The sequence below is a fragment of the Perca flavescens genome, chromosome 8 (assembly GCF_004354835.1).
Source record: "Perca flavescens isolate YP-PL-M2 chromosome 8, PFLA_1.0, whole genome shotgun sequence".
Lineage (NCBI taxonomy): Eukaryota > Metazoa > Chordata > Actinopteri > Perciformes > Percidae > Perca > Perca flavescens.
The window spans coordinates 27,094,070-27,118,590 of NC_041338.1; the positions used below are offsets into that span (position 1 = coordinate 27,094,070).

At 41.2% G+C, this 24,521-nt stretch overlaps 2 protein-coding genes across 2 annotated transcripts; both read left to right on the forward strand.

Annotated features, from left to right (window-relative positions):
- The first annotated feature begins 855 nt into the window (after positions 1–855).
- On the forward strand, positions 856–4,954 carry armc10 (armadillo repeat containing 10). The gene is made up of 6 exons (XM_028585489.1): positions 856–1,575; positions 1,998–2,143; positions 2,350–2,484; positions 2,570–2,746; positions 2,880–2,951; positions 3,120–4,954. The coding sequence occupies exons 1-6, from the start codon at positions 1,317–1,319 to the stop codon at positions 3,369–3,371; spliced, it is 1,041 nt and encodes a 346-aa protein (XP_028441290.1). The 5' UTR covers positions 856–1,316; the 3' UTR covers positions 3,372–4,954.
- A 771-nt stretch (positions 4,955–5,725) lies between these two features.
- Positions 5,726–23,772, forward strand: LOC114559814 (DENN domain-containing protein 5B). The gene is made up of 21 exons (XM_028584747.1): positions 5,726–6,087; positions 10,571–10,680; positions 11,618–12,326; positions 12,851–13,038; positions 14,461–14,958; positions 15,129–15,360; positions 16,524–16,674; positions 17,333–17,423; positions 17,526–17,645; positions 17,751–17,903; positions 18,060–18,138; positions 18,232–18,295; positions 18,663–18,791; positions 18,907–19,028; positions 19,319–19,464; positions 19,559–19,677; positions 20,583–20,767; positions 20,936–21,018; positions 21,562–21,688; positions 21,947–22,121; positions 23,032–23,772. Exons 1-21 carry the CDS (start codon positions 5,979–5,981, stop codon positions 23,213–23,215), a joined length of 3,774 nt encoding a protein of 1,257 aa, XP_028440548.1. The 5' UTR covers positions 5,726–5,978; the 3' UTR covers positions 23,216–23,772.
- The last annotated feature ends 749 nt before the right edge of the window (positions 23,773–24,521 follow it).

Genomic DNA, 24,521 nt, shown 5'->3' on the forward strand with positions numbered 1-24,521 from the left:
CTAATATATGCCTATTATTGTTGTTACTATTGTTATCAAAAATAATCAAAATCAAGTCATTGAATGACAAACAACACATGTATTAGTTTCCCAGGTATTAAAAAAGCCATGTGAATAGAAATTATATATATGTTTACAGCACCGGGTCTCGGACCCCATTCAGAACAGCAATTTTCGTCGAAAAGCGACTAGTTTTCCAGGTATGTACTACTCTTCGGCCAGCGTGCATGTTGTTTTGTTTCCCGTCTAGCTAGATCCGGTGTGATGTTGTAGTTTTTCTAACGTTACTAGTTATTGCAACAGCATGTGAAAAAACTACAAAGTTTGCTGGGCCAAAAAGAACGTTAATCTCGCGATAAAACAATTGACGCCATTAAAATGGGTTTGCGTTAACGCCGTTAATAACGCCTTTAACTGACAGCACTAATAGATACATATTCCTTTCCATGTATTCTAATAGTAATATATGATATCACAATAAATACATAATCACAGAATATAGTAAAAATTCAATCTTACAACATCTTTGTTTACATGTCAATATTCCTATATATGTAACATTATCCAAAAGACGTTTATGATATATGACCTCTATTATACGTTGTGTCTCTGTCATTATTGTAACTGTGGTTTTGAGTCTGCCTGATAAAACCATAGACGGTATATTATTATTATTAACAATAATAATAATAATAATAATATACATTCTATGGATAAAACAGAGGCGATAGGGCCGGTGGGCGGGTTCTAAACTCTGATTGGTCTTATTTTTGTTAGTCCAATCCATTACAGTCAATGGTCCAATCTGGCAACACCAGGGGCACGTTCAATCTCAAAACGGTGTGCACCGTTTTACTACGGTTTACATAGTTTCCTTTGATATATGTTTTCTTTCGTTTTGTGGGTGTGTTATGTGATACCCATATGGAATCATCAGAGACGTGTAGCTATGTAAACCGTAGTAATAAAAAGGCAGAGCGCTTACGCATACAGCAGAGTGTTCAACGCACCCCGTTTCAGTTTAAAAGAACGTGTTGCAACGTTTTATCGGGGCTGAACGTGGCACAGCTGTCCGGAACGGATCATTGTTGACAACTGTAGCTTGACAGCAAAGTTCTCCAGTTAAACAATGAATCAGTCAACATGTGTTTGGGTGGGTTGTGTAGTGGTTTCGTCGGCGCTAGCTAACTAAGGAGCTGGGTTAGTTAGCTGGTGAGTCAACAGATTTGACCCAACGCGTTTCAGAGCATCTGCAGTTTAACGTTAGCTAACGTTAGCTAACAGGGTTTAGCTAAAGGCGTAGCGTTAGCAGCAGCATGGGCGATGGCAGTATTACTCCCAGGCTCGGCAACATGAAAGCGTTGCTTGGGATAGTTGCCGGAGCTGGAGCTTCCTACGGGTTATACAAACTCGTGAGCGGGGGAAGCTTCAAGAGAAACAAGAAAAGTGCTGCCACTGAAAGTCCTGGTGTCAGGAGCAGTCAGCCCATTGAAGTTACCCTACAGCCGGGCAGCCTGCTGGCCAGAGTGTCTGGACTGGATGTTGTCTGTCCCCGACCAGTTGGTGTTGCATCAGGTAAGAACCATAGAGCTCATAAAGCGTTCACAATCACTAAATCTAAACCCGTGTGATTGTTTTAGCAAGGTAAGGTGAAGTGAATCGCAAGATGATTTCTCTGATGCCCTGTGTATAAACACAAAAGCACCCATAGTCATTCCTAAAATGTAGTCACATCTTTATAAAGATATTGATTAAATGTCTCATCCAATGCAAACACTTATTACACATCACTAAATATTAGTTAACCCTTGTGTTGTCTTCCCGTCAACCTTGAAAGTTCAGTTTGTTTGTTTTCTAACTTTTTAAATTGTTACATTTTTCTTCTACACAGCGCTTATTTCTATGTCCCATATTTTCTGATATAAAACAAAAATTGAAAACGGGTTAATTTGACCCAAAGTCAACACAAGGGTTAAATGGCTTATTTTTCTCCATAGCTGACATCATCCACCAGTCCCCTGGCAACCTTGATCCACAGCACTTGAAAATGCTGCTGTCGTGTTTGCAGACCAGCAATAATCCACCAGACAGATGTCGAATCCTACTTACGTTAGGAAATTCTGCTGCCTTTACTGTAAATCAGGTACAGTAAAAGTATACTTTCTCAAAAACCTTCAGCAAGTAAGGTTAGTTCTGTTTCCTTTATTGTAAAATTGTAAATTATCTATTTATAAAGTTATGTACCTGTTGTATTTTGTCAAAGATCTGTATGTACATTGTGGCATTATGTATCACTTTTCCAGCCATGTATAATCATTTTTCTTTTTCCTTTTTATTTTAATCTTCCAGAATCTAATACGGGAATTTGAAGGCATTCATATCATAGCTGGTTTCCTCTCTGATCCTGTGGCAGAGGTTAGAGTGCAGACTCTAAATGCTTTAAATAATCTGTGTATGAACATCCAGAACCAGGAACATATAAAGGTATATTGCCGGACAGCAAATATCATGCAATCTGTTGCTGAATATGAGATATTTTTGGTTATATATTAATGTCCATGTCTCACAGGTTTATGTGCCACAAGTGCTGGAGCTGATCGAGATGTCGCCAGTGAATTCTGACCTTCAGCTTGGTGCTCTCAGGCTGCTGACAAACCTTTCAGTCACAGATAAACATCAACACTTGCTTAAGGAATCAATTACACTTTTACTCTCTCTACTTGTCGTGAGCATCGAAGCATTACAGGTTGGTATATTTTCAGGTTACACCCGGTTGATCTTCACACATTTTTAGACCATTTTGAAACCGTTGAAAAGTCGCATGTTTGTAATGTAATGCAATATGACTGAATGAAACACTTCTAACATTTGCATTTCAGGTTCAGACTTTGAAAGTCCTTGTGAATCTGTCATCCAATCCAGATATGATGGATGACATTGTTCAAGCTCAGGTAAGAATAAATTGGATTGTAAAAGTCAGTTAGCATGGTTCTGCTTCAAGAGGTCATCAAAACAAATGGAAGTGCAGAATAATTCAAATTTCTTTGTAGTCAAACTGTTTAATTCCATTTCATTATTAATCTTCATTTTGACGATGGTCTTTTCTGCTTTTGCTATAGGCACCAGCTTCTGTTGTGCTGCTGTTTGACGCACGAACAGCCCCTGCGGTGCTTCTGCGACTGCTGACCTTCGCAGGGAACTTAAAGGCCTGGAGGCCCTCGGCCCAGGTGGCTGATGAACTGAGGCGGAAACAGGATTGCCTTTTCCGGGTCATGTTAGATGAGTCTTCCCAGCTCCACAGCAGACTGGTCCAGCTGCTTTCACACCCTGATGGGGACATTCAGTCCCAGGTGGCCCGCATCTTGACATAGAGCTCCTTAATCTTGATCCACGCACAACTTTTGCTTCCACACGTTTTGCCAAAGCCACCAACCAATCACCCTTCAAGTTCAGTTGTAAATCTGTGGATACTCAGATTACACTCTTACACTCTCTATATCTACAGTGTTCACTAGATCAGTATCATTAACATACATAAGTAAATTATCTATTCCACCTCACCGGCCACTCTTTCCTGATTTCCACTTTCTTATATTACAATGAATTGATAAGCACCAAGGAAGTAGGAAGAAACTATTCATTCAGTGGAGTGTAGAAAAGGCCACCTCTATCATTTTTTTTTTTTCTTCCTGCCACCAAGAGTTTTCTTCTGGTTGCCAGAGACTATTTGCCTTCAAAGATCCACAGTGCCCCTCCTTCTGAGAATTTCACCTATTTTTGCTGAAGACACGTTCCAGGTGACATTTCTGAACCCAAACCCACTGCCAAACATTTTCCAGAGAATGTGTCAGAATGACCTGTGCAGCACGACCCAACGTACTTACTACCCTCCTGTGGCTCAGAGAGCTGAAGAGGTTTCTTGCCACACACCTTAGCATGCCTTGGAGACACGAATGAATTGATGCACTACATCTCCAGTCCTTGCTTATTTACATGTTGGATTTAGAGGTCTTTAAGATAATTTATTTATGTTTTTAATTTGAGAATCAGTGCATCATAACTTTAGAAGAGCCTAAGTAAGGTCAACTAACACGGTGGTTGACCTCCCATTCAGGTTCAGTGTATTGGGAAGAACTTGGAGTTGAAACACTGCCTCCCCTGCATTAAGAAGAGCTAGTACAGGTGGTTGGTAAACCTGGTAAGGATACAACCTGAGTAAACTTTGACTTAAAAGGTGCACTGACCACAGCTGCCTGAGAGAAACCCCCAGGGTTGATCCAGGACATAGTGGTGGGGTTGCATCTCTCAGAAACACCTGCAAATCCCAGAGGGGGGAGCTGGAGGAAGTAGCAGGGGGAAAAGGATGTCTGGACTGCTATGATTGTTAGAGCTACCACAAATATAATACAGATATGCAGCTTGGAAATGAATGAAGGAGGGGTTAACCTCTGATAAAGCAGTCTGTAGTAATAACGATTACTGCATTTTAAAATGTGAATGCATACGATGGTTATTCAATTACAACAGAGATTGAATGTTAAATTCAAGCCTTGTTATTTTAAGTTATGCACTTACTGTAATGAGACAGGCTGTAAGTGACCGATCCACATGTCTAGCTGGAGGACTGGAGCTGTGGACCCAGCTGCTGACTTGTTCACAGTATTTACAGACACAGGAGCATGAGTGTGGGTGCATACCTCTAAATTGCATGAAAAATGTGACTATTATCTCAGAATATAAATTTGTAATGCAAGGATTTTGTGGCATGAGCCAGTCCAGGTGTAAAGAAATGCTGCACATTTTTTATGTTTCGACATTGACTTTATTGAACCCAAATCCTAAATATCTCTCAGGCAATATGGTTTACCAGAACAGTAACCTAGATTATAATATTTATTTAATGAATTTTGCCTATAAAATGAGAAATCTGTTTGTCTGTTTGATTGTTTCAATAAATACCCTATATGACAAATTATGGATATCCACATTGTCATTGCTGCTGTTTACTCAAATATATTCAACTCTAATCATTCACTAAATTTGTTGATGAGCACTTTTATCATATGCATCTGGTACGGGTCAACTGTTCAGAGTCCAAACTGAATGTTGAGAGCAACATTTAGTTCATAGAGGTTACTATGCACCAAAGCTTTTCCGTATAGCTGGAGGATTCAAAATAGACAGATTTGAAAAGAAAGGTCAAAATCGCTAAAGCTGCATCCTGGTTTTTAATACCTTTAATCCAAAAGCACTGGATCCTACATTTCCAAACCAAAATCATCTATCAGGTGCCAGAAATAATAATGGAGGCTGAAATAAACATTTATATAACTGTAATCCAGCTAATTTGGCTGCATAAAATAACTGTGAACAAGCAATCCTTAATTGATGATCTATTAAGTGTGAACTATCACATTACGTTAAACTGACTTGATCATTTGTTAATGGTGAGCAACAGGAATTCATGATACATCAGGCATTAAATCATCATGAGTCATGCTGTTTTGTAAAATACTACTAATTGTAGCCTAATGATCTATGCGATTAAATATGCACTGCTGGTTATACTGATATTTTTAAATAAAAAAAAAAAAAAATCTCTTTGACAAAACGTGATTTTCGAGAACACCCTTTAAAATGAGGCTGATTTAGCCTTACACTGTTGATTATGATGCGTTCAGGTCTTTGTCTCACCCCTCCCTCCCTCCCTCCCTCCCTCCCTCCCAGGCCCACACATACAGCCTCCTCCCCCTCTGAACACACGAGATGACCATCGCAGGATCCTCTGAGCTCCATCAGAGTCACACCGCGGATCACTGAGTGCAGGCAGGCGGTCCGACACAACCCAGCGCGCGGGTCAGAAAAGGAAGGACGAGGGTGGGGGGTTGCAAAACATTTCGGATTAGACGCTTCAGCTATGAACATCCACAACGTTAAGTAGAAGTTAACGGAGCTCTCACACCATAAACGCGTCGAGGATGAACGGGACTGCAGCGGCCACTGGATCGGCTTCTTGCCGTTTCGCCCACTATTTTGTTGTGTGTGGAGTGGACACGGAGACGGGCCTGGAGCCGGACGATGGAGCAGGTAGATGGTCTATAAACACGAACCAAACAAATCCACACTAGATAAAGCCACAGCCGAGGACAAGCTTCGTGTAAAACATTTTCCATTTCACGTAGGCCTGTTTGTGTGGGGTGACATCCATTTAAATATGTTTTGATTGGACGCCACATTCCTCTTCCTTTCAAAGCGTTGTTGACAACATCATATCTGCCAGTAGCCTGTGTAGAATAGCCTATTTCTTGACCAGTAATGTTTACATTTCAAATAGCCTACATTCCATCAGAATTTGCTATTAGGCCCACATTTTTAAACGTATAGTTTAAAAACGTATATATTTTTGAGTAGGCTATTATTAAACAAACAAAAACACAAAACTCGAGAGAATGATCATCTCCCCATGAATTTGAAGTAAGAATTTAAAATGACAATATCTATCACCCTATAGTCTTGTCCTTTTGTCTTATCTCTGCTTGGGGAAAACACATTAGGCTACAGTTCTGTGTATTGTGTTCTGATCATAGCACTGTAAGTCTATTGAGAATATAGCTCTGTTGCTTTCTGCAAGTCATCCCCTGCTACACCTGGATAAGGAATATCACAGAGAAAGGGTTGAATAGAGAGAGAAAAACAACAGCATCCTATCCTCCCCTATAACGCTGGAGCATGGATGGATCATCCAGGCAGTGGTTCATGGTGACCACAGGACTGTGTGAGTGTGTGTTGTTTAAATCTAAAAGTGATCATCTATCTGACCGCTGGTTCGTCTGTTCAGCTCTTCATGCTCTCAAACAAAGATGAGCTTTTTGTTTCCCCAAGAAAATCACATTTGTCCTTTTGTCACCAAAAGCCCAAGGTGGAAGGAAATTGATGCTGTGATGTAGAGGTTGCCACGGCGATGACAGCTACAATGATGCTGCCTTGTGTCAAGGGCTCGTGATGGTTTATTTGTGGTGGATAGCTTTCCATCTTAGAAATAGAGACATCAGGGGGTGTTGCTTTCTCCCTCACTGAGTTGTTGACACTAAGACGAGGACAGATTCACCCGGCAGGAGCCCTCTCACGTGTCCTGCTCTATGTGTGTGCCTCGCTCTTTGTGAGGAAAAAGAGCTGTGCAGGTGTGCTGAATATCAACATCTTGAACGTCACTTCCAGGTTTGCAAACAATAGTCACACCCTGTGTTCTTCGTAGCAGAAATGTAGCTCATGGAGAGCAGGGAATGATGGCTGGAACCAGACATGCCTTTGAATAATAGCAATAAAACTGTATATTTAGAACCTAGAGCTCTGCTGCAGACTTATTACTGCTCTAACTAACCATCAGCGACTTAGATACTGTATCTGGCTCCCTGCGGCGAGTGACAGCACTGCTGGCTTGTATATCTGAGCTCCACCAATCTGCTTATGTAACAGCAGGTCATCTTAACCTACTGCATCAGAGGGCTCTGCTCTCCTTTCAAGGGATTTCTGTCTCTGTTTTTGACTTAACATACATATTCTGTTAGCTGTATTCAAGCAAGAAAAGTATCCTATCATGTGTATGTGTATGGATGTGTGAGGTGGTACAGTATCTCTTTTTCTGTGTATGTGTGTCATTAGTGAATGCGTACTGAGAAACAATCTGCCATTGTTGGCTTCTCAATAGATACCACTGTGTTTTCTGCAGCTTAATCAAATTTAACATGATCTTGCCTGTCGCTGGGTGGCCGGGGCTTCAGCACCCAACTGTCCCAAGGCTGTGACATCACTGGAGGGCGAGAACTCCCTGACCGAACATTTCAGAGCTGCTTTATAATGTTGAACTGATTGCAAAGAGATTTATATGTTTTGCACTTGTCTTGTTGTACTCAGATATTCCAGCCAGTCGAGTAATTTTATTTTTAGGCATTTATACTTTTATGTCTTATTTTAAGCGTACAAGCCCAGCATCTGTATCTCAGGGTGAGATGAAAAACAACATTTGTCTTTCTTGTTTTGTCAATTCAACCTTGGGTGGACAGGCAAATCTGTAATGCAAAGACAGAGTGATTTTAACATTTTAAGCCAAAAAGGAATAACTCCTGATAAGTCAGTGTCAGCTGACATTTGCTGTCATTTTAATCTCTTTCTGCTTTTTATATCTGCCCTCATCTACTCATGTAGTAATTTGATGAATGGGACGGTGGGGGTAATTCAGTTTGTGAATATGATAGATGTCTACCTTTTACGGTCGTTCAATCATCCCTAATGAAGTGTGCCTGTTTTTCAGGGATGGGGCATTCAGGGAAATAAGTTTTTGTGATGAATGTCTAAACCGTGGAATGAATATAAAAAAAACTTTTGTTTTTGTCCTCAGAAAACATTGGCACTATTGATATTATAGTGACAGTTGTAAGGAGGATTAGAGTTAAACAATTAATTTGATTAATCAATAAGAAAAATAAGAAAAATATTCAAGTATTTGTTTAATTTATTAACCAGAAATGCCAAACATTAACTAGTTCCAGCATCTCAATTGTGAGGATCTGCTGATTGTCTTTGTCTTATGTGACATGATTGAACACAGTTGAATGTTTTTGGGTTTTTGGATTGCTGGTTGAAAATTTGAAGATGTCACCTTGGGTTTTAGGAAATTGTGATGGACAATTTTTTGCATTTTATGAACCAAACGATTAATCAAGAAAATAATAGTCAGATTAAATGATTATGAAAACGATCATTAATCACAGGCCTTTTAATGATATAGGCTAAAGTGTGTGTGTGTGTGTGTGTGTGTGTGTGTGTGTGTGTGTGTGTGTGTGTGTGTGTGTGTGTGTGTGTGTGTGTGTGTGTGTGTGTGTGTGTGTGTGTGTGTGTGTGTGTGTGTGTGTGTGTGTGTCTTAATGTAGCAACTTAAAAGGAGTAAACATGCTGATTACAGCCTAACTGAAACAGACATTTAAGCTTTCATTCCAACACTAAAACAAACCTCCCTCTTAACTCCGTTCTGTTAACACGGAGAAAGCGAGCGGCTGCGTGTGAATGTGGTCCGTGCAAACTCTTTGGTGGGAACTCGTGTCAGGACGAGTGTGTGGGTTTTATTTGGGTCAGCTGATGAAACTCGGGGTGACGTAAACCACTGACGAGCTTTGTCTTGATGGCTGTCTTTGAGGCCACAGCGGAAAGTGCTACCATGGCAACTAGATGTCCTTCTGTGAGGCTTGGTTCTGCCTCTCAGCGCCGACACCAATTTGTCTTTGACTCAAAGAACATTGACTCCCCCTTTAGTCTCTGTGATCCATTAGCTTCTCTCTCCCACCTACCAGTCTGACTCAGTTTAACTTGAAGTGGTACTCTTTTCTCACTCTGCCGCACAGTTTCCTCTCTCGGGGTGCTGTGCGTCATCTTGTAGGCAGGTGAGCCGGGTGTTCCTAAATGCTGAATGAGTGCATCAAAGCTGGCGGAGAAGACTTGTTAGTTTGCCATTTGCAGTTGTGTTTTTTTTGTAATGCAGTGGGGTCAGAACATGAACTCTGAAAATTCATGGTGGATTAGTGAAATGGGGAATACAGTGAAGGGCATCCCTCTCAGAAAGTGGATGAATAATGAAAGTACTTCATTCACTACTGTCACTCGCGCTGAATCATACACACACAGTTTATGTCTACAGTATCTTCAGCAGCTCCACTTCCTCCACTCATGCTCACTCAGACAGCACTATGTATGTCACCTGAGCTAGAAGCTGACACGAGATGCAGAGACTGAAAAGAGGAGAAACTGGAGCCAGAGAGGGCATTGCATCAAATCTGTGCATTGTGAATGTGGGACTGTATAATACAGTTGGCTGGCATGCAGTGCAAATTCAAACCATTCATGTACATGTATCTGTAATATAGATATCTCTCTCTTCCTTTAGCCTGAGTCTGAGCGCTCTTGACGTATGAAAAAGCAGCATATTTTCATCCTGTGAACTCCCAAAAAGCAGTTTCCTTCTGCAGAGTGTCAGGGATTAAGGTTAAGTAAGCTTTTTTATCCCTTTAGTAGGCAATTCGTTTTACAGCCAGCTGAGAATAAAGACCGCAGTTCATACACAGGATAAACAACATAACATACAGATGTACTCATATTCATATGGGACAAATCAAACTGTTAATAAAACCAATGGTAACAGGGATAAATGAGCTCTTAAATCTCTTAGTCTTAATGCCTTGGTACAATGTACCTGCAACCAGATGGCAGCGGCCTGTATTCATGAGGGGTGTTGTACTGCTTTTCCAGTCTGTCTCTATGGTAATGAGTTGAGTTACATAACCCTTGGAAGGGTTTTCCCTCTTTGCTGCAAAATGGGCCTTGCTGTCAACAGATGAACTTTTTTTTCAGCCTGTGTCGGTCAAAGTCATCCTGTCCGAGCTTTTTCATAAATCAAAGCTGCTGTCATTTTGTGACGTCCTCCGTTCTGTCCTTTTCATCACGTAATGTCTCAGCAGCGATGAAGGTTAAAGATCACTAATACTAACTCTCTCTTACTGTGCGTCTGTCTTTCTTTCAGGCGAGGGCTTTGAGCAGAGCCCCATTCGACGGTCGTTCAAGTCAAAGGTTTTGGTGCACTACCCCGAAAGCACAGACAGGAACCCCTTCAATAAAGATGCTGTCAACATGGTGAGATCTTGGATTGCACATAAACACTCTTCTTTACTTTCGTTAATTTGCTCTCATAACAATGGAAATGGAAGGACGAGATGTGCCTTATTTGTACGGCAAATTTAGTTAGAAATGGCAAAAGAGGAACATGATTACAAAACAACTGAAAATAAGTGCAGTAAGAGCCATTTTTCTTTGCTTGTTCTCTGCCTCATAGAATACTCCCTTTTTTTTTTCTTTCTTTTTTTACACTGAAATGTTTATTGTTCTCTGTGGAAAAGCAGGTCAGGATGATAACAGCATGAGCCTCAAAAGAAGTCTGCCAGTAGACACCACTGTATTTTGTGTTATCTATTTATAAATCATTAAAATGTATGGTCTTATTAAAACATTTTTAATGTCATTTTATTGGATTTTCAGACCCAGAAAAACTATATGTGCCAGTTGGACAAAATACAATAAAACACTGTTAGACATATACAGTATAAGCATTCTTATACCCAGTTACTCCATATTTAACATATAGATTACACGTTTAACATCTTGTTACATGTAATTGATACACTTTTCTCAATTTCTGTCTCTAAGAACCCAGTTTTTGCATTAAATAGATTTTACAGAACAATTTGAAGCTAATGCCAATACAAGCTTAATTTTTTCAGGCATCTGTCTCTTCCTTGTACATCCTCCTGAATGTTCCTCAGGTAAATTGTAGCACAACTGTTTGGAAAGACCTATTCTATAATGGCTTTTTTGGATGCGTTTACATCGTCCCAGATGGGCTTTAGTTTTGTGTAATTTCAGAAAATTTGTGAGTGTGGTTTAGAAAATCCACCACTAGTATCGTTTATTGAGGTTATTTTGTAAGGGTTTCATTTAAATTGCCTTTTTTTAAACCCCCATTTATGTTTTCTCCTTCCTTTCCTCGTCTTTATTCTTCACACTTTCTCCTTAGCTCTGCATGCCGAGGGGTCTTTCCTTCCGCACACAAGCAGACAGGCTCGATCCTCAGTTTCACTCATTCACGATGTCTTTTGATGACGGTACACGTTCCTACGGCTTCGTCCACACCTTCTATGAGGAGGTGACCGGTGCTCAGATCATCACTGCCATGCAGACTCTCTACCAGATGCACCATGTGGAGCACCATTCAGCTTCATCTGTCTCCTCTCCCTCTTCCTCGTCTGCGTCCTCGCCCTCCACCTCCAGCATGGACTCCCTTGTGAGCAGCTTGGATGAGTCAGACGCTGAGTCTCTGGCGGGGGTGTCCGCCTGCTTCGGCTGCGCAGGCTCCTTCGATCCAGCACGGGACACTCTGTACGTGTCCAAAGCCCTCTGCCTCCTTACGCCGCTTCCCTTTCTTCAAGCTGCTCGACAGTTTCTGTCTCAGCTTCACCAGGCCGTGACCTCACACACAGCCCCACCCCTCCCGATAGAGAGCTACATCCACAACATCCTGTACGAGGTGCCTCTGCCTCCTCCTGGCAGGTCACTGAGGTTCCACGGGGTGCAGGGACCCATTGTGTGCCAGCGGCCCGGGCCGGGTGAGCTTCCGCTGGGGGAGTACCCTCTTGGAGAGGCGTTCTCCCTGCTGGGTGTGGACAATATGGTGCAACTAATTACCTGTGTACTTCTGGAGACACAAGTCCTGCTTTGCTCTCAAGGTAAGCACACTATTCAGTTATTCACTTAGAATAAGAATTAGAATAAGAAATTCCCATGTATTGCCAACGTGCCAATTGTAACTCCATCAGTGTTTTAGCAGAATTTAGAAACATCCATAGCATAGCAGCTGTTTTACATAAGATACTATTACTAAAATAAATACATTAAAATGCAGAAATAATCAAGATAGACAATAAAAAAACTCCACATGTAACCTACAGTAACAACATGGCAGATGGGTTTGAGGTAAATACCGCAGAGAAACTGACATTGTGACTTATTACAATGCTATGTTGCATGTAAACAGGAATATTAATTAAATACTAATATAGGCAACTCACGTAATCAGCTTAAATAAAATATTGTTTAAGGCAATGTACTAGAAAATAAGTCCTTCCCTTGGGACTTATAGGTAATTCCTGCATGCTAATGTCCGTCTCTCTCTCTCTCTCTCTCTCTCTCTCTCTCTCTCTCTCGCTCTCGCTCTCGCTCTCGCTCTCTCTCGTCTTTCTCATCTCCTTAGACTACCAGCGTTTGATGACAGTGGCAGAGGGCGTCACCACCTTGCTATTCCCATTCCAGTGGCAACACATCTACCTGCCCATTGTTTCTGCACCGCTACATCACCTCCTTGATGCTCCTGTGCCATTCTTGTTGGGTATCCAGCGCAGAGAGGGAGCTCAGCGATCCTCCCTCCACCTGCCACATGAGGTACACAACTAACACGGATCTCATGTGTGAATGCATCTGTAGTTTCCTCTGCCAGTCAACATTTCACTAAACATTCACACACAAGGATCTAAAAATGTTTTGTTTGGGCGCCCAGATAGCTCAGTTGGTAGAGTGGGTGCCCATATATAGAGGTTTATTCCTCGACGCAGCGGGCCTGGGTTAGGCTTCGACCTGCGGCCCTTTGCTGCATGTCATTCCCCCCTCTCTCTCCCCTGTCATGTATTCAGCTGTCCTATAAAAATAAAGGCTGAAAATGCCCCAAAAAATAATCTTAAAAATGTTTTATTTAACTGAAACATTTTTACAGCCATTTGCTGATCCTCTCTGGGATGCATGCGTTCCAATTTGCCCACCGCCTCCAGCCTGTCGAATTGGGAGAATACATTTCCTCAGAGTACCCCCCCCCCCACCTTTTCACAAATCCAATCCTGCATTTGAAATCACGTTATGCTGCATGAATATCTCACTGAAGCCTCTTTGAAGTCGCTCTGCCCCAGAAAAAGAGGCAGTTGAAAGACAGCCTTGGGAGGGGGGGGGAAAGCTAAACCGCAGAGCATGAGAGATACAGAATAATGGGATCGCTAAATAATTTATGAGAATTAGGGATCGCCACTTATTTCTTGAGTTGTACAATTTGGTGTATGGCGGGTGGTGATTTGCAAGAAAGTGTGAAATATGTTAATCCTACATTCAGGATTTGTTGGGATTGTGTTTTTGACATGGGCACAGTTTGGCTCACATGGTCAAAAAAAAAAAACTATACTAATATCACCCCTACGATTGATACAGTATGCATGAAAAACCTGAATGCTCATCTTTTTGTGTCCTTCAAAATATTTTCCTATTTAAATGAGATAATGAAAAAACAATTAGCTCAGAAGTGAAGACATTATCTAGGAGGATGAAGCTGCCAGAGTAAGAGGATGTCTTCAACTGTCCACTCTACAGTACATCAACTGCCTAAGGTCACTGTTGAAGGTTGGGTTGCTGCTGACTGCGCTGTGCTCCACTGCTGCTTACAGAAGCAGTATTTCTAAATCAGTGACTATCTTTCTCACAAAGTTCTGTACTTCATTGCACAGCAGCTTGACAGGCACAGTTCTGGTTTCTGATTTGTTTGCCAGTGTGGAAGCCTGATATTAAAGGTTTCCACACATTTCCCCTGTTGCAGTGATAACAGTAATAATTACATAATCCTTCACACGCTAATATCCTCTGAGGCCTTATCACGGTGAAATGCCAATAATCTATTAATGGAAAGTAAATCTTCATCTCTGATCTTAATTGGATGTTAAAGCTCAGCCACTACTGTACATTGTAATTGGTTAAACCTGTTATGATTATCTGATGGAAAGTATTTTTCATATTTTCAGTTTTCTCTTGTCCGTTTCTCCTACACAGGCCAACCTCTGCTTTGTGGACATTGACAACCGCTGTGTCGAGGTCCCCGAGGACCTCCCCGTGTTTCCAGAACAGGCCGAGCTAATCCAGGAGCTGAGTGAGGTACTGCTGCGTTTTGGGCTCCCTCCACAGGGCGGTGTGATCACCAAGCCCGCCACCGCCTCCCCTCGCATGAGCAGCCTGGTGCTGGAGGATCTAATGGAGGACAGAAGGAACGGGAACCTCGGAGGCGAGGAGCTGGCGGTACTGGAGAGGCTGCAGGCTCTGGCGCGGAGGTGCGGAGCGGAAAAGATGTCAGATGGAGGGAAGACGCTGGGACACGTGTTTGAGGAAGAGGAGGAAGAGCTGAAGGCTGCGAAGCTGAACGTTCAGTTGAGGGAAGTGTTTGCTGGACGTTTTGCTGCCATGTTTGGCAAGTATGAGGAGTTTGTCATCCACAGCGCTCTTGATTTGGACTCCTGGTTGAGCAACCGAGAGGGGACGTTCAGCTTTGACAAGGTACTTCAGTAGATGTCAATGCACAAATCGATTGATAGATCTAATAAAACTGCATTTATTATTTCCACATATGTTAAGATTGCCTCTCTGTGTTTTTGAGATACATCGTGTTGGACAAGGATATAATCTTTCAATGTTGTGTTTGAAAGTTGGGCTTTTCAATGTTTCAGGGTTCCTTCCTCTCAGTTCAGCCTGCGAGCCACTTGCACTTCTTGTCCCAGTTCCTGGAGACATCCATGTTTTCTTCCTTCGTGGATGGGAAGGTGATATCGCGCTGGGCGGATAGAGAGCCACTGCAGCAGCTTTTTGACAGCCGTTTGGAGAGAGAACGACTGTACGACACAGACACAGAGGATTCCCGTAACTGTCGCTACAGGAAATGCACCACGGTCTTTGAGTCAGGTACTGTGAAGGTGCTCATGAACAAAAGAGAATGAAACAAAGTACTATGACATATATGTTGTTGCAAGAGGAGTCACAAAATAAATACTGTACTCCTACAACATGGAACAGAAGGCAAAATATGCCATTAAAAACAAAAATCCGGCTCAAATGTTACTCATAGTATATCATGGATCAGTGTTGCTGTAAATTGTTTTTCTCACCATTTAAAGTATTCTAGGTTTAGTATATAGGACTATAACACTTTATAGTAACTTAAGTCAATGATTCCCAACCAGGTGTACATGTACCCCAGGGGATACTTCTGTTGTTGCAAGCGGGTACATGGAAAGATTGTGGAGCAGCTCAACTAAATTGTGATTTGATTAAATGAAAATATCAGCTGTAACACCTGAACACTACATGTTGCAGTTATGTAAGAGTGTGTGCAAACTAGTTAGCAATTGAGCACAGAAGTTTAAACCGGTAGCTTAAAGTAATAAATAAATGGTTGAAATAAATCGCTAAAAGTAATAACAAAACATTTAAAATGTTTCGCTTCTAAATGATAAGAGTAACATCTGGAGGCTTCTGCAGTGTCTTCTCAGCATGTAGTATATAGTGAGAAAGTAGGTTGAACCCCCTAATTGGTAGATTGAGTAGAATGATGATTGAAGTTGATGCCAGATTGTCGAGGGAATCTGCAAATCTGTCGCCATCTGTCCTGTTTGGGTTTATACTGTATGTTGATTATGCTGCTATCCTTTCTGCAGCTACCGGTTTTCTCCTCTCTTATGTAATAAGACGATTTTGCTTAAAGGGGACTGAACCACAACATTGAACTATTCAAATAGTAAGTGATGGAAAGATTTCTTAAATGGGAATTAAAATCTAATTATCTGATGAATAATTGAAACGCAAAAGGGATGAGATATTATTTGAGGGGGAAAAGATGAATCGGGAATTAGACGGTTGAACTAAAGGATACGGTAGGGATGAGCATTATAGCGGTATAGGCGGAGGACAGGGCTTTGTGGCCTGTGAAAACTCAAATCTTCTGCTTTGAAGTCCTGCCATCCTCTCTGCAGAAAACGCACTGCTTGAATCTCAATCTGGCTTTAAGACCCATCTACAGTAGACACCCCCCTGTTGTATCCTAACCATTTCTGTGTTTGTCTCTGCAGCTCAGGTCATTGAGCGCAGACTGATGAAGGCTGACCATACAGCCATACACCCCCACCTGCTGGACATGAAGATCGGCCAGGGTCGTCACCAGCCGGGCTACTTCCCTAAGCTGCAGGCGGATGTGCTTGCACAGGGACAAAACACCAACAAGTGAGCCTTTGTTCGCTGCTGTTATTCAGAGAGAATGCATTAGAACAGTGATTCCCAACCACGGATACTTGTAACCCAGGAAAGTATGCAAACTCCTTGTGTGTGCCTTATTTGCACAATTAAAGTATTTTTCCAGAGCATTCGAGCTGTTCGGACTTCGATCACTTTCTTTGAATAGTAATTTTTTTGTCCTGAATGAGCAACTACATGGATGTGCACAACATCGTCTTTGTTGTACTTGTAACCCAGGCCCAGGGCGTACAAGGTGAAGCTCAAGTTATTTGAAACTAATATTTGTGATTATACCAATATATAGAAATATAGAATAGGAAATTAACATCCAAATTGGTGTGATGCTGATCTTTTGTAAATGTATTATCACAATAAATGGTTAACCAAGCTAAAAGTAATTGACAAACAGTTAAAATAGTTAGCTAAAAGTAATGAATAAATAGTTGAAAAGTCCTGCTCTTTCCAGACCCAGGACAGGATACTTGAGACCACTGAATTACAATATCACTAGTTGTCAGGGTCTGCTTCATTACCCAAAATGTGCGTGTATCAAAATACACAGACACGCTTGTATTTTAAATACACAAACACTGTCGCACACACTTGGAATTGTAAATGTTTTTATTATTATTTTAATTTTAAACAGGTGGTCCGGCCGTGTTACAGCATCGCGCAGGACTGACCTCAAGAGATCAACGGTGATTGAACACTCAGGAGTGGACAACGAACAGAGACAGGTACTTTCATACACACACACGCACACGCACACACACGCACGCACACACACACAGACCTTATGATAATTGTGTCTAATTCATTACCTTTTGTCTATTTAACAGAAGCACACATTTGCGAGGAAGAACCTCCGCCAGTCTAAGCTACTGGATCCGTCGCTTCGAGCTGTCACTCAGACTCACCGAGAGTTTGCTGAAGGGCTGCTGAGCGAGTGTCGTCTGAAGGTGAGAGCTCTATCCGCGTGGTGATGGAGGCACCGATGGCTGCCGTTGATTCCTTAAATTATTGTTCAAGGTTAATGCCACAAAATGTTCCTTCTGGCCCTTTAGACCAAACGGATGTTGATGGAGAGGATGGGGAAGGAGAGTGTGGAACTGGGTCAGGGAGAAGCCAACATCACAGGCCTGCAGGAAAACACGCTCATCCACGGTCTGTGTGACCTACTGGAGAGAACCTGGGGCCATGGTCTGCAGCTGAAACAGGTCAGACACATGACGTATCATGCCTAATCAGCTAAGATGACCTAAATAAAACACGTGTGTGTCCCCATGTAAACAAATTCACATCACGTATACAAACCCACAGAGGTGACTGTATGAACAGGCTGAATATTTACTAGTGTTTTTTGTTTTGAACAGGGGAAGTCCGCTCTTTGGTCCCATCTGCTTCACTACCAGGCGGCCCGGGGGAAGACGGAGACACCCGCTGAGTCTCCAGGTCAGAGCACAACCTGACTAATTTGTTTTTCTTGTGTAAATCACTGCGCCAAGAGTCGGATGATCATTGGCGTTTAACTTGCTGTCTGTTCAGGGTCTAGCGGATCATTTGATGATGGCACTCTGCTCCTGAGAGGATCGTTAATACAAGATATGAGGTAACGGGGCAAACACACTTTTTGATGTTGGAAAGAGTGGTGCATCTATGTGGAAGAAATTGAATGTGTCATGTTTGTGTTTAAGGTCTATCTTTTATGAAAAAAGCAGATAAAAAATATCTTATTTCCCCTTTTTAAATACCTGATATTTTGGCTAAAGTTTAGATGAAGATGTCTTAACTCTTTAAATACTAATACACAGTACTACACGTGTTATATCTCCAGCATGTTGTTCTGTCCTTGGTCACAGGCGTTGATTTTTCTAGAAGATATCAAATGAAATACCTAGAATCAACATTAAATATGATGTTATAAGAAAAAGCTGAGCATTAGAGCTTGTTTTTCACGTTTACTGTTGTTCTTTCAGGTTTATCCAGACCATGAGTGAGGGTCTGTCTGAGGTGGGTCAGGCTCGGGCCTGGATCCATCTGGCTCTGGAGAAGAAAATGCTATCCCAGCACCTTAAAGAGCTGCTAACAAACCAGGAGCTGCTTAGGTCAGAATTCACTTATTCATTCTCTTTAAGAAGAAGTAGACAACAGTCTAATGTTTCTGGATCTCATTTATAGTGAGTCGTGATTGTTTTGCCTTTTCGTCGTGTCCCCTGACAGGCAGCTGTATAAACCTCATGCATTCCTGCTCTGTGAAGAAGAAAGGGAGCAGTTTCTGTTCCACCTGCTCTCTCTCAACACTGTGGACTACCTCTGCTTCACGCGTGTCTTCACCTCCATCAGTAAGTCCTGTAAACTTTAACAATCAGAATTTACTGGCAGTTTTATAGCTTTTCAACTGAACATTTCCCTTGGGTTGTGTCTCCACCCACTGGCCTTATATACTTTAATTACACCCAGTATCCCATGGATATTCACACGGACCCTTTAGACCTCAAACAAAAAAACATTTAAATTGCCCCCAATGCTGTGAAAAAAAACAAATGATGACAATGATAACTAAAATTTATTTATAAATATTTATATAATTTATAAAATAAATGAGTAAAATGTTGCTCTTGTGTCTTTCCAGGTATTCCATACCGTGTTGTTATAATACCAATGAAGAAGCTGAGCATTGCAATGGCAACAGTTGACCCTTGGGTGTGTGTGTCAGGAGAACTGGGTGATTCAGGAGTTAGGCAGATCCCGAAGAATTCACAAGAGATCTTTTTCCAGGTTTGTGTACACCCTACAGCAGTAAGTTCAACATCATGTCTGACAGAGACACATGCAGAGGTACACTTACCGTGGTCCATGCTTTTCATTTCAGTGCAAGAACCTGGGCAGGCTGAGCACTCTGCAGCTGGGACAGGAGAACTCCGGCTTGCTGGCTAAGTGTCTGATTGACTGTGTGATGGTGTATAATGAGATCACAGGACACACCTACAAGTAAGTTTTTACTTTGATCCTGGTCTCATCACTAAACACTGACTGTGACCTCACAGCACAGTGGCAACAAAAAAAAACAGCTCCCTGTTTGATAAAGATACGATGACATCTGAATGATCCTGAATTTAAAATATTGGATGTTTGCTTCCACAAACACTCCCATGACAAAGCTGCTTGATCACATGATATGGACATAATTTAGACAGAAAATAAATAAGGGACTCCATGTACACTGTGATGGATTACCTATGTGGAGCGTGATTACCTATCTGGAGCGTATTTCAAGTGTCTACAAGTTTGTTTATTACTATATTGTCGTGAACTGAAATCAGCTGCTGCCTTGTATAGAGCAAATCACTCTAAAGATGCACATCTCACCTTGGAAATTCTTTTCATTTATCTAAATTAAAAGGTATTTTGAATGTAAACTATGCACACGAGCTGATTTGGACAGATAGCTCTTACCGACGCCATGTCCTTGTATAATAAATGTTTTGAAGTTGAATACAAAATGCCCTGCTATATCCTGCCACACCCTGCAGTGCCCAGCTATGCCAGGAACTACTACAACTATTATTTCTGGTAATTTTTCCAGTATCTTTATTGTGACTATTATTGCCATTGTTCATCACACCCCCAACCGGCACCGTCAGACACCGCCTACCAAGAGCCTGGGTCTGTCTGAGGTTTCTTCCTAAAAGGAAGTTTTTCCTAGCCACTGTCGCACTAAATGCTTGCTCTTGGGGGAATTACTGGAATTGTTGGGTCTTTGTAAATAATAGAGTGTGGTCTAGACCTACTCCATCTGTAAAGTGTCCTGAGAAAACTCTTGTTATGATTTGATACTATAAATAAAATTGAATTGAATTGAATATAACGAAACCCTGCATCTTCTTTCTTTTCAGGTTTCCATGCGGCCGATGGCTGGGGAAAGGCGTGGGCGACGGCAGTTTGGAAAGAGTTCTCATTGGTCAGCTGGTGTCACCTGGTGGAGAGGAGGATGCTGGAAGGTGGACAGGGACGCCTCCGGAGCTGGCCTCTCCTTCTCAGAGTGTGCGGGCAGTGTTGGGGTCGCTTGGCAGCCGAAGCAGTGCGTACTGACAAAGAACACATTCTTTAGTATAATAGCTGACCTACTTGTTGGTACAATAACAGATTATGCTCCTGTTTCACCTTTCTATTTAACTCTTGTCCACTTGTCCCTCATGTTTGTCTTCATTCATCCTCATGTTTCTATTTGTTTGATTTATTTTATCAGGAATGCTCTCTGTTGAAGTACAAGAGGACATGAGGGAGGCAGCAAATAACCTTGTTAAACACTTCCACAAACCCGAACAAGAGGTATGTGCCTGTAAATAGTGAGTGTGCATTACAGATTAAACTATATTCATTTAACCTGTTGGCTCACAAAGCTAAAATGTTGTGAAAATGGTTGATGCAGAGCATCTCATGCAGCGATGTGTTAGACTCTCAACCTCCTGCTTGTGTTATTTTTTTATCTCCAACATGGTTCATTACCCAGGCTTCTCTAGCCCGGGCCTCATTTGTCTCGTTTGTGTATCAGACTAGCGTCTCTCATCTCAACAGCAAGTTAAAAGCGCTGAAGAGACTTGATGGATCACTTTTGTTTATCTGTAACGGGCCTCCTATTCGTTGTACAAACATCTTTTAGTGCACAGGCTTTAATGTACAATCATTTGCACTGTTCTGTTTGCTTTCTCTCAGTAAATGAAAGAAGAGCCTTTTAGATTAGAAAATAAACAAATTGTTCTCTGCTGTGGGCGATTTTAGAAAATTGCATATGTGGGGATTTATGGAAGTTGAAAGATGAGCCTCTTGCTTACAGTGCCTCTATTAACTCTGTTCCCATTTCTCTCATCCCAGAGGGGCAACTTGACAGTCTTGTTATGTGGTGAAGGAGGTCTGGTGCTTTCCTTGGAGAAGTTCCTCCTGCACGGGTTCAAATCTAACCGTCTTTTCCAGAGGAATGTGTTTGTTTGGGACTTTGTGGGTAAGTACTTTGAGTGTGAGTCCATTTAAAGTGATGTTTTATGCCCTCACGAATGCCTGTTTCCTGTCTCCATCTAGTGGTGATTAATATGATTTTCACATATCAAATAGCATGCAACAAAGCATGATTGGTGCGTTTTGTTAACGACCAGTGCTGCACCCTCTAACTCCAGTGTTTGTCTTCTACAACCTTATTTTCTCTTATTGTCTGTATAGTAATAAGTTATGAACTGACAGTTTGACCAACTCTTCCCCATAGAGAAGTCAGTGGTTTCCATGGAGACAGCTGATCAGATGGGTGACCTGCATGGATCAACATTGACAAGGGGTCCACCTTGCGATTTACTGTGCCACTACGTCAATGCCATCAATGCCTCGCCACGAAACATTGGAAAAGAGGGAAAGTTCCAGCTGTTGGTCTGCTTGGGAATCCGGTAAGTGGTCATATTTTTGTTTGTAATAAACAACAATATATATATTAGACTGATACTTCAATGTAATATGTCTAAAAACATATATTTATGATCCATATTTAAACTAGAAATAGGGAGACAGTTTGAAAATATTCTCCCCACTGGAATCTGTGATTTTAAAGCATCCTGGTCAGTATATAGTGTTGAGAAAATGTGATATAGTTTCCTTCCTGAGGCCCAGAGGAAGCAGCAGGCAGCATGACTACACTCACACTGAACCATTTACATAACCTACAGTTCAGGGAGGGAAAGTGTCAGCCTACATCTTCTAATGGTTGGACACGAGATGCAGGGAAATCAATTCATACCTCTGTGTAAATGTAATAAAAACAATTAAAATAAAACTGAACATTTTGTTTTCACTTAACTAAGCTAAACTAATTTAGCTTCAGGAAAAAGAGAATTTCAATGAAATAACTGACATCAGCTCCTTGTTTTCTCTTGTCTTTGCATCAACAGTCAGAATCAATGTAGATTAGTTTAAATCAAATCTAAGTGGTAAATTTGGCTTAAATGTCAAAACACATGTAGACAGTTTCATTATGTAATGTTGTCTCTTTATCTGTCCTTTTCTGTGTATCTGTCAATTAAAGCAAACAGCTTTAACAGTGTAAGAACGGTTTATTAGGGGTGTATTAGGTCCAATGCTTGTAACTTCAAAGATAAGACTTTTTGTGTCAGTGCTTTAGATTGACATACAGTATGACCGGAACATTAAGATCAATGAACATAGGAAGCATCTTAGTTTATTGTGGTTTCAAGAGAAAGTAGTTCTGTCTTGTAGCCATCTAACTCACCTTTCAATTCGATCCAGAACTTCATCAAGCATTTATGGGACAATTATTGATCATTGACCTGTTCTTCTTTGCAGGGACCGGCTACTCTCTCATTGGCTCCCCCTGCTGGCAGAGTGTCACCTGACAGCGCGGACGTACGAGGAAGGTGCTCTGCTGCGGGACCGAGCTGCCGTGCACTCCCTCTCCCGCATCCTGCACACACTCAATGAGTTTGCCATTACCCTGGAAACTGCACTGGTCAAAGGAGTTGACCTCTGACCGTGACAGATAAGCCCCTTCTCTGTAACCTAACACAGGAATGCAGATGTGTTAAAATATTCATCTTTCCATTTGTGGGAAAAGGAAGTACATCCAGACACTTCAAAAATGCGACTTTATCATAAAAGAGGACAGTGGACTGGATGAAGTCACTGGCAACTCGAGCTCCAAACATATTGCCTTGTTCCCTGATGTAAATGTCTTACATACTATACTGTATTTGCTTCAGGAAATAGTCAGATTTTTCCTATGCTTGTTGACACTGTGAAATCCATTTCCTCAAGGAGAAATAGAGAGTCATTCATTATCCCACATATTAGATATTTTCACAGCTCCCACCATTAACTGTATCTGACCCTAGGACAACTATAAATCTCCTACAACTGCTGTATTGCTTGCACTTGAACTTTAAACTAAGCACATGCATGGCCAAATTCTCTTTGTTTGTTTTATGTCTTAGTGTGTTGTGATCTGAAACTTCAGGACTCAGGCCTTATTATACACATTTTTTCTTGACTTCATTCATTGGATATCTTAATAAATATACTACAGAAAGATAATGTCCCCACTCTATGATATGTTACAAAATGTTACATTATTATGCTCTTGTTAATCTGTGTATCATCTTGCCTGTTTCTCATTGTTTGCTTTAGTTTGAGGTCACATACTGCAGAGTTGTGCTCTTGAAATCCTCCGTTGGTGAAACACTGAAACCAAACTAGTGTCCTAATTGTGTCAATTAAAATAGCCTTTGTCAGAAAACTTTTTTTTTCTCCCCCCTCTCTCATTGTAAATATTTTGCTTCATTAGACCTTTGATAGAATTGTGCCCATTTGTTATTATGATGTAATGAATTTGTGGCATATTTTTCTGTATAAAGGCATCTTGTTTGTGTCTGTGTAAAACAGTAGATTTCAATTATGGACACACTTTACTGATATGCTGTTTGTTTCTAAACTGTTCAGTTGTCTTCAGACAATGAATAGAGCACAGTTTCTTAAAAATGCTAGGTATTATGTTGATGTCACAATTCATTTAACAGTTGAACTATGGAAATGCTGTCCTCTGCACTGTCCTGCAAGCACGATGTAACCCACAATGACCAAGCCTATATTATAATTTAAATACAGATTAGAGAAAGCAATAATGAATTATTTATGAAATGTGTTGTCCAAAAGATTAAAGTTAATATTGACATAACTGACTTGGTATTGGTTTTTTTTGTGCTATTAACTGTAATATGTGATGTCTGAAAGGATGTGATAATTATTGCATAGTAAAATGATTTTCAGATTGCACAATTCAT